Genomic DNA, 18,620 nt, shown 5'->3' on the forward strand with positions numbered 1-18,620 from the left:
CCCCCCCCCCCAGCTCCCAGGGACTACCATGGCTCCAGCTGCATATGTAGCAGAGGATGGCCTTGCTGGACATCAATGGGAGGAGAGGCCCTTGGTCCTGTGAAGGTTCCATGACCCAGTGTAGGGGAATGTGAGGGTGGGGAGGTGGGAGTGGGTGGGAGCGGGTAGGAGAACACCCTCATAGAAGCAGGGGGAGGGGGGTGGGATGGGGATTCCTGGGGATGAAACCAGGGAAGGGGATAACATTTGAAATATAAATAAAGAAATATCCAATTTAAAAAAAAATCACCCAATGTATGCTGACCTACATGGCCCTCTGTGTCCTGAGACTCTAGGTTTTCCTTTCTGTTGATTTCAATGAAATTAAAAATATCAATTTCCAGAGTAAAGGTCAATGGCTTGAGAGGAGTGTGGGGCTTAGAAAAACTGAGGGAGAGCACCCCTTGCTGAGTACTCTGAGCCGATGAAGAGCACCATAGACATCTTACCACGTCAGGAAAACCCTTAGGTGACTGTCAGTCTCACGTCACCAGGAGTGTGAAAGACTGCAATCTTGAGGGAGTCTGTGGAAGAAGAATTGCACAGGAGGGAAGATCTGAAGACTTGCTGTGTTCCACCATACCCACAGCCGTGCTCTGCTTAGCCCACAGTCGGTCTGGATAGCTGTATCAGGAAGAGCACAGTCTCTGGATAGCTGTATCAGGAAGAGCACAGACAGTCTCTGGATAGCTGTATCAGGAAGCTCACAGTCTGGATAGCTGTATCAGGAAGCTGGGAGTCTAGATAACTGACTCAGCAAACTGCAGCGTACATCCTGAGCTGAGGAACCTGTTGGCCAGTGCCTCTTTATTTAGAAACAAAACAGAGACTATTGACTTGGGAGCACTGACTCAAACAGTGGAGCAAAGGGGGGCAGTTTGCAGGTATGAGTTTGATGAATGGGACCTACGGGGTTTAAGATATAACAAATTAGATATGTTAAAAGTAGTTGAGATATCGCTAACTAAGAAGGAAAACACAGGTGGGTGGGGAAAAATATAGAGTTACAAAGTAACATTGAAATTATTGTACCTGAAGACCAAGAATCTTACAACTTAGCTTATAGGTAGGGCACCATGAAAATGCACCAAGACACCAGGATCTGGGTGAGCATTGTTTGGGTTCCTGCTGATTCTGGAATATAAGGTGGGGAGCTCTTTCTTAAATGTTCAAAAGTGTAATCTAGTACAACCATCTTGTTTGCGGTGGAAACCCCACAGCATCCTTCTGAAGATGGTGTAGATTAAGATTTCAGATGGAGTCAAGGTTTTATGCCAGCGGATGGACAATGAACCCAGACATACTGACCTGGGCATCTGAGACCTCAGGAGGCCAGCCTCCAGGAGGACAGTCCTCTCTCACAGCTTGGATTGTACCAGTCATCTTCAGCTGGATGCTGCCTCGTATCTAGAGGGCAGTATGTTGGAAACTCCTTGTAGACAAGTGCTCTCTCTCTCTCTCTCTCTCTCTCTCACACACACACACACACACACACACACTCACACACACAGCTCTTTTGCTCACACTGCCACTGACAGCTGAAAATAAACAGATACTGGTTTATTCTAGAAAAGGAAATTATAGAAGAGCTACCTCAGGCACTTTCACTTTTCCTTCTCATCATTTGATGTTTCTTTGCTGTTTTATTTCTTGTTTTAAAGACTAAACTGAGATTCCTCCCACCCACCCCCCCTCAAAGGTGGAAAGCCCATAGGAAAACAGGAAATTAAAAAGAACGAAGTTGTGCTGATGAAATTGGTCACACTGAAGCCCCCAGGCCTTAAGAGAAGGCTGTGAGGGTAGCTCCCTGCCCAGCAGGAGGGCATCTGACTGGAGTCTTCCATTTATTTCCATAGCTAGTTAATTCTCTGTGTGTGGTGCTTTGGGTGGGACCCAGGGCCGGGCTAGTACCACTGAGTCATCTCCATCTCCAATGGATTCCTTTTAAGGAGATTTTATTTCAAAGTTCTGTCTTCATTATGTCTTCCAGTCTAGTTCAGAAAATTTAAGGATATTTAAAATTGTGCAAGAATGCCACTAGACAAAAGAACTGAGCCCTTGTCTTGTCGTGAGCTGGAGGGAACCGGTAACAGTAATGCTGGCGAAGGCACCCCCTCCTCCTTGCTGGCATCTGGCATGTGGAGTCCTGATAATAGAACCATGGCGTTGAGCAAAGGGAAACAAAGACAAAACGCACACGCCAGATCAGGAGGCCGTGGCATGTGAGAAGACATTGTAATGATACAGTCCGCTATTTACAGGCAACCACATCTGTGCCTTGTAAGAAATAGCTGAAAATAGCAAGTTCTGCCACTTGGGAAAAATGTGGAAATAATTTACAGCTAAAAGATAGCATTTTTAAGAACTTGACATCAAATTTAACTTGAAACCAAAGCCTCCATAAGCCAAATAAGTAGAAAGTTCTAAATATAGAGAAATGTATGGGTTGGAACGCGTAACCAATGTTTGGTGGTTGCGAGGGCAGCCTGTAATCTGTGATGAAAAGTCAGCCGGTGCTCTGGAGACCTTCTGAAATGAGCTTAATGTCCAGATGAAAATAATAGGGTCAGGGCCGCGGAACCCAGGGCAGGCTGACGATGCCTGGAGTTTGTCTCCCTTTTCATTCCAGGATGCACTTGGTACACATGAGCACTTTCCAAGGTCTCTCCCTACACAGTTCCCTGTCTTCCCCATAACCATAGGCTGCTGCCTCTCTAACAGTGTCTTAGCCAGGATTACTCTGTGTCAGGTAGTCCCCAGTGTCCCCAGTGGTTACAGAACATTACTTCCGCAGATAGCTTGCTGGGGGCCTCCTTCAAGAGTGCACAGGCCCTTCTGCTGGCCCTTCCCCCCTGTCCCCACCACGGGGACACCACCTTGAAGACACACAGGTGCTGTCCCTGACTTAGCAGTCCTCTTGTGGCCATGGGGTTTTCAGACTGAACCATAGAGGGTTCTGTGAGTTTGTTCTGTGCTGTTCGGTGCCCTCTTGCCTCTTTCCCTGTGTGGCCTCAGATTTCACCACCAAAGCTCAAGAGAATCTATTAAAAAGTCCAGTTAGGTCAAAGGTGGCAATAGATACTACTTTGGGTGGGGCCTGGAATCATGCTAGTGTCCTCTAGTTATGAAGCGCAAAAGAAAAAAAGGAAAAACCCAAAATACACAGTTTGGCTGCGGTAGTGGGAAAGTGGAAGGCTGTAATCTAGGGAGGGTGGCGCCTGGCACACTCACATTCTTACACTGTGCTGGTGGGTGTGTGATTTACCTGACGGCTTAGCGACTCATGTATCAGACGCATTTGAACAGGCCGTAGCGCTTAGAAATCTGCTTCCAGAATTTAGCCTAATGAAATAGTAATTGAACATGTGCACATATACATATGTACAAGAAAGCACACTGCAGCAGTGTTTATAGAAGCAGAAAATTGGAAGCAACTTCTGTGTTCATCAGTGGAGGAACTGTTTAGCTAAATTATATTGCAGCTATTAAACACGATGATTCAGAGCTTTATATAAAGCTAGGAGATGTCTCTGATCGATGTTTGTACAACAGTGTGTGCGTGTTGGTGCCATTTTAGTTCATGTGGATGGGAGTGGGCTTGGAAGAATACTATGTAAAAATATTTCAAAACTCAGCTCACTTCTGAGAGCTGGGCTTACATATGACTTTTATTTCTCCTTTATACTCTACCATGTTGCTTGAAGTTATTTTGTATTTTGTAAGGAACATAATTTTTTTTGTCCATTAGGAGAAAAAGAGTCTTTGTAGTTTGGGAGGCGAGGGTGGGAACTCTGAGGTCTTAATACGTGGAGAGGCCCAGGGTGTCAAGTGCTGGTCATTGCCTTGGGAACAGAGAGCCAAGGGGAGACTGATTTCTGCAGAAATCACTGGGTTTTTCCTGAGTGCATGTTGATTGTCACAGAGTCAATACCACATGTTCTTGGAACATCCTGAGGTACACTCTAAAAACAGCCCTCACTCCAGGGCCTATCCTATCGGTGAGTGGGCGCCTTTGCTTGTTTCTCTGAAGTCAGCAATGTGGAATGCCTAGTCTGGTCAAAGAGAAGTTCCTGTATGCCGGCTCTGTGTGCCCACACACTTCTGCTTCCCCTGTGACTAACCTGTTACGTCCTTCTCTTCCCTCCCCTGCTTTCTTCAAATATTTGTTTTTCCCCTCAACCCTCAACCTCCTCTCCTGTAGCTGCAACCCTGGAACTTTTTTGGGTTCTGTATTTGGCGTATGACATGGACTGTGGTCATTTGCATTTTGATCAAAATAAAGGGAGTGAAATTTGTCCTGCTTTGTGGCATGCTTACCATATCTTGCAGAGGAAAACATTTCACTTATTTATATCTTGTATCTTTCTAGTTGTTAGGAAATGGACCTATGCCATTGGTAGTTATGCAAATGAAGTTAAGTTCTGTGTTTTGAGATCTGAATAAAGGCTTTTGCTTGAGCTGAACTTGGTGTGTGTGTGTGTAAGAGAGAGAGAGAGAGGAGAGAGAGAGAGAGAGAGAGAGAGAGAGAGAGAGAGAGAGAGAGAGGAGAGGTAGGTCAGAGTTTCCTGCAGATTGGATGGTACTCTATTTCTAATTTAGTTCTGTTATGAACTAAATTATGCCCCTTCCTCCCCCCAAAATGGTCTTAGAATTAACTACTTTATTTTTCCAGTCATATGAACCACAGAGAGCAGTTCTTGCTACTCTCATATTGCTCTTTAATTATATGAAAATTTTAATATTTTTCACCGTGCAGCTTCTCAGCTATTGTGGGAAAACAACCTTTCCTACAGCCTGCTTTGTGTGACGTGAATGTGGTTAACCCAGATGAGCCTGGGGCACTCCAGTGTTTCAAGATATCGGGACATTTCTTCAGATGCAGTCAGTTTCATTGTCCAAGGCAAGGGTCAGACGCCCTCATGCATAAGGATGAGTTTGAGCAAAGATTCCAGGAGAGCCACAGCTCATCCTGATTGTGAATAAATAATTTACAGTCGGCATTTCAGACGATAATAGATTCTGCTGGAGTGAGGTGGGGTTCCTAGGCAGGATTTTGGAAGACCCATTTTGATGACGTTTGAAGCTTGTGAGTCTAGACCAGTGTTGACAGGTTGTTTTGTAGCCACAGAAATACTGACGTCAAGGATCCTGGGAATGTTTACCAGTTCCACTCTGTCTGCCCTGAGTGACACAGAGCACCTGCACACATGCAGTCCTTTCCTCAGGCCCGTGTCACCCCTACACCCCTGTCCATCCAGGAGACAGGCTCCACATGGTCCTATATTTTCCCTCTGGTGTGATGGTAGCATCCTCTTTAAGGGAAACCTCAATGCCACATTTCAACCAGATTGCCGAGGTAGACTTTCCCCGCCAAGTTGTTACTAGAAAAGATTCATGTTGGGACATTCTCTGTCAGCCAGTGCCCTGCAGTAACCTGCAGTTACACTTGAGCCAGTGGCTGGGAAGAGGCTCTGCATGGGCTTCCTTACCAACAGCCAAGAGGACGGACAGGATTTACCTTCTCAAATTCACACTCCTTTGAAGGCACTGGACAAAATAATTCAACTTTCTTCTTTTACCCTTTGAAAATTCCATACATGACATGAGATATCTTGATAGTGTTGGTTCTTTCTCTGTCTCACCCTCCTCACCCCCCCCCCATATCTCTGTTCTTATTCTCCCAACCCTGTCTTCTCCCGAGTCCATGTCCTATCTCCCTCCTAGCATCATGAATATTTAACTGACCTGACCTAATGTAGGTAACCACAGTTGCTATTCAATTCATGTGTCCAAGAGCTGTGTCCTGTTCGTAGGACAGCACTTCACAATAGCCTCTGCCTTTTATACCACACTCCTTACCTTCTGTGATGTTCCTTAAGCCTTGGGCAGGGGTGTGGGGTGGTGGTAGTTACATAGATGTCCTATCTATGGCTGAGCAGTTACAGCCTTACGTAATCTCAACACTTTGAACAGTAATGAGTCTCAACATTGACCACTACCTACCATAATTATATATATATATATATATATATATATATATATATATATATACACATATATACACATACATATATACACACACATATATATGTATATATATATACACATACATATATACACACATATATACACACACATACACACATATATATGTACACACATACACACATACATATATATACACACACATATATAATTTTCCTTATTCTTGAAAGTGCCATAGATGTAAACAATAAAATATGATCATATCCAACACCCCCTCCCCATTTCTTTCTCCAACTATCTTAGTTGCTTTTTTCTAGCTTCAAAGAGACAACATGACCAAGACAGCAACTTATTAAAAAAAACATTTAATTTGGCACCTATGGTTGTGGATATGGAAGGTTAGAGTACATGATTGCTGTGGCAGAGAGCGTAGGAACAGGCAGGCATGATGCTGGAACAGAGAGAAAGAGAAATAACCAGGAATGGCTAGGGCCATGTGGAGTCTGTCTCCTGGATGGACATGGGGTGTAGGGGTGAGAGGGGCCCGAGGGAAGGACTGCATGTGTGCAGGTGCTCTGTGTCACTCGGGGCAGGCAGAGTGGAACACTCCCTCACTGGTAAACACTCCCAAGGTCCTTGACATCAGTATTTCTGTGACAGTAGGCCACACCACCAACTGTGGACCAAACATTCACATATATCAACCTATAGGAGCTACTCTCATTCAAACTACCACAGTCCCCCACCCAGCTTCATGGATGTGGGAGCATGCACGGCACCTACAGTGAGAACCAGTGGGGAAAGAGTGATTCTCCCGCAGCAGCTATCAACAGCCAAGCTCTCTGTTTTAAAGGGTGGAGCTTGGAGAATACTTTCCCTATCTATGCTGGAATTTTGGCCGGCTTTTTCGGCAGGTAGTCAGTGTTGTTATGAGTTCACGAATCTAATACCCATGTCCAAACATAAATACTTAGAAGGTAGTTCCCTAAAAGACATGAGCCTCGGACACAGTGGTTCTCAACCTTCCTCACATTGCGACTCTTGAATACTGCTCCTCATGTTATGGTGGCCCCGCCCCCCTCTACCAACATCCGCCATGGGGAGCCCACAACCCATCAGATGATAATATTTTTTTTTTGTCTTACTTTGGTGCAATGACAAATGAGTGTATGTTGTGCTTTGTACTCTTATCAAAGCCCAATCATCAGGCCAGGTTTGCACAGTGGGCTCATGGGAGTCTGTTGTCCTCGGGACCAGGTTGGTTGGGGTTATAAACAGATAGAGTGCATTATAGACATGCTATTGTAACTAGAAGTCTGCAAAGCTCTTTCAGGCAGAAGGTGAACCATACAGACTAGAAAGGTTGCTTATTGCCTTGACATTGAAAACTTATCCCCAAGACTTTGGGGGTAAAGGTTTGGGGTCTCTTTGATGACCTTAAGAATTAAATTTCCTCAGTGAGAAAGCTGGTATCTATATATAAGCTCTTGTCACTAAAATGAGTTTACCTACTAAATCATAAACTTTTTCTGTAAGTATTTCTAAACTTGAGCTGCTAAAGAGGAATGGTTGAACTTCATACGTGTTGACTGTTAGTTTCTGTGTCATTAGACTCAGGAAAAAAGAATAAACAATTCAGTAGACAACAAGAGGGTAGCCAGGGATGAATGGTCTGTCTATGAATTTTCAGTCACTTAAAAATTATCAATGTTTGTTCGGAGAAACTTAAAGTTTTCCTTCTTCTAGAAAAGTAAAACTTTGGGAAAGGAATATTTTTTTTAGGTTGCCTGTGATTTTAACAGGCTACTACATGAGTTAGGCCTGTAAGTGAAATTTACACTAAAAAATCCAATTTTTTTTTCCCAGAAAAAAAAAAGTTTCTGTTCTCCTTTTTTCTTTTTCTTCTTTCTTTCTTTCCCTCTTCCTCCCTTTCTTTCTTTCTTTCTTTCTTTCTTTCTTTCTTTCTTTCTTTCTTTCCTTCTTTCTTTCCTTCTTTCTTTCTTTCTTTCTTTCTTTCTTTCTTTCTTTCTTCCTTTCTTCCTTTCTTCCTTTCTTCCTTTCTTCCTTTCTTAAATTTAAACTTGTTTCTTCCTCACAGTTACCTGGTAGTGTGTCTTCTGCCAAGAGCTGAGAGATTTGGACTTTGCAGCAGTAGGTAGTTAGTTGGCACCCTTTTCCTGGCAGCCCATCCTAAGTTCCGTATCACACCTTACCATTTGCTTCACACAGGTAGCTGTTGACAACTGATGGGGTCTTCATACAAACAAAGAGCTTTGGTCTTATAGCCCATGCAAGAGGTTTTTGTGCCCACTGGCTGATTTGGGAGGTAGTTGCCACCCTGTCCCACTATGCAGTTGTGGTGCCTGACTAGCCTGGGCCACTGTGTAGGGGTGATGCATGGGCAACGTGCGCCACTATGCAGGGGTGAAGCATGGCCAGTGTGTGTCTGTGCAGGGGTGATGCATGGTCACTTGCCCTGTGGTGCTGTACACTCCAGGCCTGGTTCTCTAGCACCTCAGTGAGCTGCTGGCTCCACTGAAGTCTCTGGAGAACAGGTTGTCTTGCGCACTTCTCAGATGTCTATGATAACCAGGCTATCCTATCACATGCTACCAATTTCCCATTCTGAGAAATCACTCCCGGTTTTCCCTTTCTTAGGCCCTTTCCTCCCGGAAGCTGCCGTGTGCATCACCCGGAGTAAAACCCCCATCAAAGGGAATATTTGGAGGCACCTGAAAAGCCTGTGGTTGAAATGAAAACTACAGAGCTTAGCATTTCCATATAACTTTATTCTTCAGGCTCATTAGTTTAAATAACTGAAATGGGAAATGAAAAAATAAAAAAGGCAGTAACAGAGCCAGAGCCAGAGCCAGAGCCAGAGCCAGAGCCAGAGCCAGAGCCAGAGCCAGAGCCAGAGCCAGAGCCAGAGCCAGAGCCAGAGCCAGAACCAAGGATGTGTGTTGCTTCCCTGGACATTCTGTGCCCCGGACAAGAACAATCCCTAAACAGAACCATTCTGTCCATGGCAGCCCTTAGTGTGAGGGTTCTCAACCTGTGGGTCGTGACCCCTTATAAGTTAAAATGACTTCTTTACAGACATCACCTGAGACCACCAGAAAATGTGACGTTTATATTACAATTCATAACAGTAGCAAAATAACAGGCTATGAAGCAGCAATGAAGTCATTTTACCGTTTGGAGGTCACCACAACTTGAGGAACCTGACTAAAGTGTCACAGCTTTAGGATGGCTGAGGACCGCTGCCTTGGAGGGATGTGGGCTGGAGGTGGCTACACTTGGTGGTGCTGCCTCTGCGGGTTGGGTAGCCTGCCAAGCGGAAAGCTCGTCTGTCAGCGATGGTGAGAAGCCTCCATGCGCCCCGGTTAGGAGAGAGGAAATGAAGGACGTGCAAGCGGGTTTTATGAGTTGCAAAGATTACATCTTCTCAGAAGTGTGGAGAAAAGGAGGTGCTGGGACGGTTTCTGTGCTAATTGATGCTGAACGCAGTCGAAAATTAATCACGGTTAATGAACATAGTGTGCTGGTCGTTCCATCAAATGATTGCAAGGCACAATTCCCTATTTGTTTTTAATGGGAGAAACCTCAAAACCATCACTTACCAGTTAAAAAGCAGTCTGGTTCTTAAACAACAAAGTTGACATAAGCATTTTTTTTATATAGGCTGTGAGGATACCGACTCTTCTCATAGCTGATTAAACCAACTATGTCTGTGTGTTTAGGATCTGAGGGATAGCGGTCGTTTTAATTATATGTGCGTTAAATTATACGTACATCTATAATTTAATTATATTAAGCCCATCTTTTGCTGTAACATCTTATTTGTTGCCATAGTCATTCTCCTGTGTACCCTTCCTTTTGAGAGAGAGCATCCCATTGTAGCCCAGGCTGGCCTGTGGGTCCTCCTGCTTCAGCCAGGTAGTGTTGGAATCACAGTAGCTTGTACCACCATATGCAGCTCCCAGTACAATCTTTTAAGCTCTTAATTAAAGACTCAGTTTATTACCATCAAAATTTACAATGTCTAAGGTTTGCTTCTCCTGCGTCAGGGACACCGCTTGTGGGTTTGTAGGCAAACACCAATGACTAAGGTGGCTTTGTGTACGTGGTAGCTCCTTTTCTCACCCGTTTAAAGTGATACCGTGGGTGAAGTAATGATGTCCAGAGAGATGTCATGAAAGCCAACCAGAAGCTAGGAGATAAGACAGACAGGTGACGAGGCCCCCACCGGTAGTATTAAGTCTCATAGTTTTCTTCTTGCTGACCAATTCAGCCCCTCATCCAGGAGGTTCTCATTACTGAGTTTCTTTCCAGCTCTGACTCCCCTCTGTTGTCCAGGCAGGTAGAACCTGGGACGATTGGGTCCTGCACGTAAGAGTGCCTGTTCCCAAGCATTCTAGGCTACTGCCGTTCACAGACATCCCCCAACCGAGAACAGACACACTGTAGAGATTAGGTAACTCGGCATGACTGTCTCGCTCTCCCTCAGTGAGCTCACCTGTGAGCCAGCGAGAGCCAAGAGGTACACACCTGCCAAACATTACCTTTCCAATAATTCACCCTCTTCTACACACAGGAAGAATTTAACGGGAAGCCCGACTCTCTCTTTTTCACCGACGGCCAGAGGCGAATCGACTTCATCCTCGTGTATGAAGATGAGAGCAAAAAGGAGAACAATAAGAAAGGGACAAACGAGAAACAGAAGGTAGGACTTGCATTCCATTTCATGTCTCTTTTTATTCCCTTTAGGATTGTAAAGCGAGCGGCGGGCTGGGTTTAGGTAAGCAGGCAGGTGATAATGATGTGGAGTACCGCGAACCAGACATCCCTCCGCTGTTCTCTCAGCCTGAGGTCCTTCAAGGCATGCATGGTAGCAGGAGATTTCGTTGGTTTGAAACAGAAGCTTGCTCGGGCCCTTCCCCAGTCAGTTTCACACAGAAGGGACTTTGCTGGGTTGTGCAGAGCAGATTTGCATGAAGGCACACCGGGCGGGCGGGTGGGTGGCCTGCACCAGGCCTGGAGAGGAGGCTGATTAAGGACAAGTGTAGGACCGCTTAGTGTTCCCTGTGTGCTCGGATCACTCACTCTGCTGCCAGGGGTGTGGGCTCTTCCTTCATGGCTTTTCTTTTCTCTCATTTCACTCTTACCACACACAGGAGCTGGGCTCAGTCATCACACCTTTTGTGCATGAGAGTTTGTGGTAGAGAAGCCAGATAATCACCCACAGCCGTGGGTGCTTCGTCTAGTCAGGGCAGAGAGACAAGCTCAGCCTCTCGGCTTGAATCCAGACCCCACTTCCAACCCTCGTGCCTCCTCTCACCTTCTTTTCACAGGCAGCTATGCTGCTTCCTACCTTTCCTTTGCACCTGCCTCTTGCAGAAACAAAACCATTCTTTTAATTCATTTATTCATTTACATCCCAGCTGTTGCCCCCTCCTGGTTCCACCTCCCACAGTTCCTCATCCCATTCCTCCTCCCCCTTGCCTTCCCACTCCCTGGAGCCTCAAATTTCTCAAGGGTTAGGATACCTTCTCCCCACTGAGGCCAGACCAGGCAGTCCTCTGCTCTATATGTGGCTGGGGCCTTGGACCAGCCCTGTATGCTGCCCGGTTGGTGGTTCAGTCCCTGGGCTCTGAGGGACTTACTCAGGGGTCTGGGCAAGTTGAGACTGCTGGTCTTCCTATGGGGTTGCTCTCCCCTTCAGCTTCTTCAATCCTCTCCCTAATTGAACCACAGGGGTCTCTGAATTCAGTTCAATAGTTAGGTGTAAGTATATATGCATCTGTCTCAGTCAGCTGCCTTGTTGGGCCTCTCAGAGGACAGCCTTGCCAGGCTCCTGTCTATAAGCCCAACATAGCATCAGTAACAGTGTCAGGCCTTGGAGCCTCTCCTTGAGATGGATCCCAAGTTGGGCCTGTCACTGGACTCCATTTTTTATCACTACAGTTCTTTTATACAGGGACAAATCTGGGTTAGAAACTTTGACTGCGGGTTGGTAACCCCATCCCTCCACATGAGGCCCTGTCTATTCTTATGTTGAGAAATTAAAAAAAAAAAACAAGCCAGGGTTAGCACAGACACCCGGAACCTCTTTACTGAAATGCAAGCTGCACTGAACTCACGGAGGAGAAAAGGATATATTCATGGATCTTTACATCTATGCTGAAACTCACTGCACCGCTACAGTCCCCATCCTGTGTGTGCCATGGCATGCACACAGCTTTCAGTGTCCTTGTCTATGCAGTATTCATAGACTATACCCATCTTTAACCTTTTCATTTCTGCTTATTCATTGGAAGCAAGTGGAAAAACTTTCTTCTTTTGTAAAATGAAACAAATAACTGTTTCATTCATGTGTTCAAATTTGGAGAGGGTTAACTTTTGAGGGTTAAGTTTGAAGTCTGTCCAGAATAAGGCCAGGGTTTAGAAACTGACATTCAGATTCCAATTTAGCCACTGTCCTAACTGGAGTAGTTTCAGTTATATGGAACAATTCCCCCAGGTAATTGGCTTCACCCAAAAGAAAGGGGGAGGGGGGAGGTGCATTTATTGGTTACACCAAAGTAGAAAGTGGCGGTTCTCCTTCAGCACGTAGCTTAGGGTTGGGGCTGTGCGGCATGTGGTCATTTGGGAACCTAGGCTGAAACAGAGGCTCTGACGTATTCATTAGGCAGTTCCAGAAACAACCTGGGCATCAACACAAGGAGCAGAGAAGATGACAGTGAGTGAAGGAGCACCTGGGGCGTCACTGCTGGGACCTGGCAGTCACTGCAGCCATTGTGCTCAGTGGTGTCCAGCAGAGCTCAGCACTGGCAGGAGTGGGGCTGTGTCTCAGGCAAATCTCCCTGCCATTTTGTAACCCTTTCCCCCCACACCTACACGTACATTTAGACTTCTTGCGTTTACATTGCAAATCTTAAATTTACATCTTACAAATAGGTTATCATAATTTTATAGTTGGTTGAATGTTTTTTTTCTTATTGGTTTACAAAATGTTGGTTCATCATATAATCAGTGGCATCATAGATGCTGCAGAACAGGGCTCTAACACCTACCATGTGGCTATAATTAAAACTAAATAAAATACCATATGTAGGTATCATGTAGATTTTCTAATACACATAAGTCACAAATGTTAATAATGTTGTGCTTTCTCTTTTTTATTTGGTGAGCTCCTAAAGCAATGGTCTGATATAAAAGGCATAACTGCCCTGCTCCCCGGCTCTATCACTGAAGTAGCTAGTGGACTTAATCATTTCCCCTGGATGCTGTAATAATCGGTGCTTCCACATTTACTATTATCAAATTGTCGTGGACCACCCATGTGCCGATAACTGGGCTGGGTTTGTGTAAAGCAAGTTAAACAGAACAAATCCAAGAAGTATAAAGGAGACAGTCTGACTTTAGCAAAGAGCTTTACTGCTGCGCTGAAGGGCACCTGGAGCTACTCACATTATTAATAAGTTCTTCATTTGCTTTAGACAGGAACGTAGATCTCAGGGTGACTCTCATTACATCAGGGAGAAAAAGTTGTCATTAATTTGGGCAATCCTCCAACCCAGTGAGTGATACCTTCGTGTTGCTGTTCATAAGCTGGGCTTTGAAGTGTTTTCAGCTTGCATTTGTATATATTTCTTAATTTTATACTCTGTCAAATTTCAGCACCCAGCTTTGGAACCACATTTTTTAATTAATTGGACAGACGTTTCTGAGCTTTGTTGTGTTCCGTGTCGGGGCTTAGTGGGGATTTAGAACGACGCCTCGGAAAGGCAACTTCAAAGTCCTGTTTTCCCTAAAAGGAAAAAAGGTTTGGTGTATGCCATATTGATTTCCTAAGTCAACTCCGTGATTGACTTTGTCGGAATTGATGAAAAGAGTTCTGTAAACAAGTTTTAGGGCCGTGGAACTACAGGTACCTTGAAGACTCACAGAGACTTAAAACCCGTGTATCCTCGGGAACAAGAGAAAATTCTGGTCTAGCCTAGCCTTTAGATACTATGTTACTCTACCCACTGTGAAATCATGTCCTAAGTTTGACATAAGATGTTTGCTTTTGCACGTTGTGTGGGGTGATTGTAAATTGGTTCAGCTGGCCTTCTTTTGGCTAATGCCACACTTTGCACAGAATCAGTTTGGATGATTTTACTGCAAGTCACAAGAAAACAATGTTTCAGATGTCTTCACTGCTAGAAGGAAATGATTATGTAACTGATCAGGAGGGAGAGCTATTTCTGAGGCTTAATGAAGCCATCCCATCCTGCTGCCCTGATCCTCAAACAAACATCTCCTGGGTAATGGGTGACAGCTGAGACTCCAGGCAGCCAGCATGAGAGGAATATGTCTCTTTTGAAAGATAAACTCCTGTGGAAGGACCCTGTACAGACTTTCCACTGTAGCTTCCTGTCTAGCATGGGTCATAGTCTCTTTCTTCCTAACCTCCATCCTCCTTCCTTCCCTCTCCCCTTCTCTTTCTTCCTTTGTTAAGGTCCTGGTGTAGCCTAGATTCATCTTAAATTTGCTGTGTAGCGATGACCTTGAACTTCTGGTCTCCCTGCCTATACCTCTTAAATATTGGGATTGTAGATTAATGCCACCAGGCCAGAAGTGGTGGCTTATCTTGGTTGGCAACCTGACACGCCTCATAAGAGATCCCCTCAATTAAGGAATAGCCTTTGTCAGTCTGGCCTATAAGCAAGTCTTCAGGTGTGGGGATGGGGGTGGGGGTAATTCTCCATTGCTAATTGTTGAAACCGGGTGTCACTTAACATGGGCCATGTTATCCCTCAGGTATCCCTAATACCTGAGATGTATTACAAAGCTAGCTACACAGATAGATGCAGGGAGCAAGCCAGCGAGCAGCATTCATTCACAGCCTCCGCTTCAGTTTCTGCTGTAAGCGCTTGCCTTGGCTTCCCTTGACGATGGACTCTAACCTGTAAGATAAACCCTTTCCTCCCCAAGCTGCTTTTCACCATGTGTTTATCACAGCAGCAGAAGCCAAAGTAAGACAGCAGGTTTATTGATTAGGGGGAAGGGAACCCAAGGAATCATGCAGGCTAAGCAAGCATTTTCTAATTGAGTTGCATCCCTTGCCACCTCATAGACTGTTACAGTTCAACAATAGCCACCCTTCTAGGTCCATTGGCTCTATGTCCATGCATTTAGTCAACCACAGATTATTAAAAAAAAAAAAAAAAAAAAAGTTCAGAAAGGAGCTGGAGAGATGTCTCCATGATTAAATGTACTTGTTGCTCTTACAAAGGCCCTCACTTTGGTTCTCAGCACCCATAGAATGGCTGACAACCATCCACAGCTACAGTTTCAGGCCATCTAATGGTCTCTTTTGATCTCTGTGGGCACTAGACATGCACAGCAGACATGTGCAGACCTCCAAGCAGGCAGAACACCCACACCCATAAAATACATAAATCTAATTTTTTTTTTAAAAAGGGTTTCAGAAAAAAAAAAAAACTTGGCTTCGGTTGAGCACATTCAAATGTCTTTTTTTTTTCATTATTCTCGAAGGTGTACAATATAAACAACCATTTATATTATGCTAAGTTAAATAGCAATCGAAAAGGGTTCAAAATATATGGGGTGTGCATACAGGTGGTACTCAAACACCGTGCCATTTTATGTCAGAGCCACTTCAGTGTCCATGGAGTCTGTTCTCCATGGACACTCTAGAATCCATCCGTGTGTCGGCCGACGGGGCTGGTCTAGTAAGGTAAGGGGAGTCTTTCATTGACCCAAGATAGTCGGGATTGGTCCAGTTTATCTCCTGCATCGCAGGATCACCTAGTATCAGAAAAGTGTTTAGGGTTTTCTTTGGAATGGTGGAGGGAGAGATAGCCGTCAGTAAGCTGCCATCGGTGTCCAGAGTCCAAACATCTGCTACTAAGTATGTCTGACCTGTGTTGTTATGAGCAGAGACATTTTAAGTAAAAGAGATCCCTGTGAGTGACACCAGTTCTTACATCACAGTCTGGGTAGCGACGGCTTCTTTCCAGTTTCAAGACTGGCCTGTTTTGATTTCACTTTGTCTAGCACTTGCCTCCCATTGGGTACTCCTGTTCCTGACCACATGAGGATGTCATTGATGATGGTGGAAGCGGGAAGAGGAAGTGTGTAGGCAGAACCAAAGCAGTCCACGTGGTCCTCAATAAGTTTTATTTCGTTTCTATCTGTTCCTAGTAATTGATGGAAACTCAGCTTCCTTAGAATTGAGGAAAGATGTACACATGAAAGGTAGATGCTTGAATTTCACATTCACCTTAGGAATTCTCTAGAAAGGTCTGTTTCAGAGACTGACACATAAAAATTTTAAAGTAAGGATCAAGCTAATTGATATAATAAATGCAGATATTAGTGAGTTTTCCATATGGTGAGCCTTTAAAATTGTTGGGCGTTGCTCAGGTGAGTCACACCTGGCAGAATAGTTTCCATAGAAGCTGGATGGGTTTGCTTTAGAAATGCTTTCACGTTCATGAGACGTCTAGGATTATACTGAATAGTTGAGAAGAATTTATGTCCTTTAGTGATTTTTTTTTATGATACTCATGCAAGTTTTCTATGTTTTTGTTAGATCTTCTTAGTTATTCTAAATTTTTATTGCTGTTGTCAAAATATGTTAAATTATAGTTTGCGACGTGTTTTATGTAAGACTTTTGATTTTTAAGGGTCTGTACAGGTATTTTGATAAACTCTTTAATTCTAATGTATCCACTGCTTCTTCTAATATTATTTTTCAGATGAAGACCATATTGTCTATGAATTATAATAGTTTGTTTTGTTTCAAGACAGTACTGTCTACTCAAGACCATATTATCTATAAATTATAATAGTTTGTTTTGTGTCTCTGTGTAGCCTTGGCTGTCCTGCAACTCACTCTGTAGACCAGGCTGGCTTTGAACTCTGATCCGCCCACCTCTGCTTACCTGGTGTTGGAATTAAATGCTCATACCACCACTGCCCAGCCTTCTACAGTTTTGATTTTCCTTTGCCTTCTCATGGGTCTTTCTTATTTCTCACTGACATGTAATTGCTAGGACTTCTGAAGTAAAACTAGCAACTCATAGTAGCAATGGTTGTATTGCTTATGGTCTTAACAGGAATGGCTGCAAAAATTCACCAGTAAATATAATTATACCAGTGTAAATTCTGGTAGAGTCCTTTTTAGAAGTTAAGTTGTTATCTTGTAGTTTGAAGTGTCCTTATAGTAACTAAGGTTTGAACATTATCTTAAGTACTTAAAAAAAAAAATAATCTAGTGAAAACCTGGGTGTGGTAGGGGCATTCCTCTAATCCTAGCACTTGGGAGGCAGGCAAAGGCACAGCTCTGTGAGTTCAATGCTAGCCTGGGCTACATGATGTGTTCCAAGCCAGCATGGATTATTAAGTGAGACCCCATCTCAAAAATTTTAATAAAATCTACTGAAGTGCTTGGCTGCTTAATAAGCAAATTCTAAGATATATTAATTTCAAGTGCATAGATAGACTATACATATACCCAGTGGTTGATTCCAATGTACCATTGGATACCAAGACGTGAGGGTGCTCGAGTCTCTTATATAAAATGGTGCTCCGGCACCATCTTTGCATATTTGCATATAAGCCCGTATATTTCTAAGTACTTTCCCTCATCACCCAATATAAACACAGCACAACATAAGTAGCTGTTAAACTGTGTTGTTTAGGAACAACGAGGGGAAACACTGTGTGGTTCCAGATGCACGCCCCTGCCCCAATAATTCCCATCTTAATTTAGTTGGATCTGTAAATTAAGAACGTACAGATGGGAAGAATGGACTATCTGTGGCTGTTTGTGGCCAGTAAGACAACAGATAGCAATGTAGATCACACAAAGCCATTTCTTACTGCCTTTAAAATGCTACATGGCTTCATATTTGTTAGCTCCCTGCTTATTTATAACACCACACTAAATAGCTTGTTGTTGGAAAGACTTGGCAGTTCTGTGGAGTATTAAAAGTTAAGCTCATAGATGAAGAGATTAGGATGGGCTTCCCAGACCTTTGTGAGAGTAGAAGGTTTGGGAGGGTGTTTGGCAATGAGTAGAACATTTTTTTTTTTTTTTGGTTGGGAAGAATAATTTCAAGGCATCTTTTGTATATTGATAGAGACCATAGTACAGATACTGTGTTGTTGCAAATGGTTAAGAGAATAGTGTTCAGTTCCTAAGATAAGTAAGAGATAATCAATTGCCAAGTAGTTGAAAGTTAGCCTTCCACATGTATAAATATGTGGAGTGCATTTAGTGTAGATGATAAATCTGTATGATTCTGTCAGCTAAAGCAGTGTGATGATGGTCATTTTCTACCGATTACCTTCTCGTCCCATTCCTGGGGAGCCCTTTGTTCTAAACTACAACCCCCTGACTCTTCTTGGTCTGTTTTCTGTGTGAGCGTTTGGAGGATGGTATTTACTGGACCAGGGACAACTTACCAGGGGCTGTACCCCTGAAGAAAAGGACCCCTCTTCCTCTAGCCACTGATAACTGCCAATGGCCCCTCAGGGAAAGATAGGCCCCTTGAGTCCCTCCTCTACCCGTGATAGACTGC

The 18,620-nt window shown here is 44.1% G+C and overlaps 1 protein-coding gene across 3 annotated transcripts in view; it reads left to right on the top strand.

Moving 5' to 3' along the window:
- The window catches only part of Ano6 (anoctamin 6), a 186,218-nt gene that overhangs the window by 93,261 nt on the left and 74,337 nt on the right, over window positions 1–18,620 (top strand). For all 3 annotated transcript variants that reach the window (XM_021183694.2, XM_021183693.1, XM_029469721.1), the window contains one exon: window positions 10,619–10,747. In XM_021183694.2, the coding sequence (XP_021039353.1) occupies window positions 10,619–10,747 (129 nt within the window). The remainder of the gene's footprint in view (window positions 1–10,618; window positions 10,748–18,620) is intronic.

This window comes from Mus caroli, chromosome 15 (genome assembly GCF_900094665.2).
Source record: "Mus caroli chromosome 15, CAROLI_EIJ_v1.1, whole genome shotgun sequence".
Classification (NCBI taxonomy): domain Eukaryota; kingdom Metazoa; phylum Chordata; class Mammalia; order Rodentia; family Muridae; genus Mus; species Mus caroli.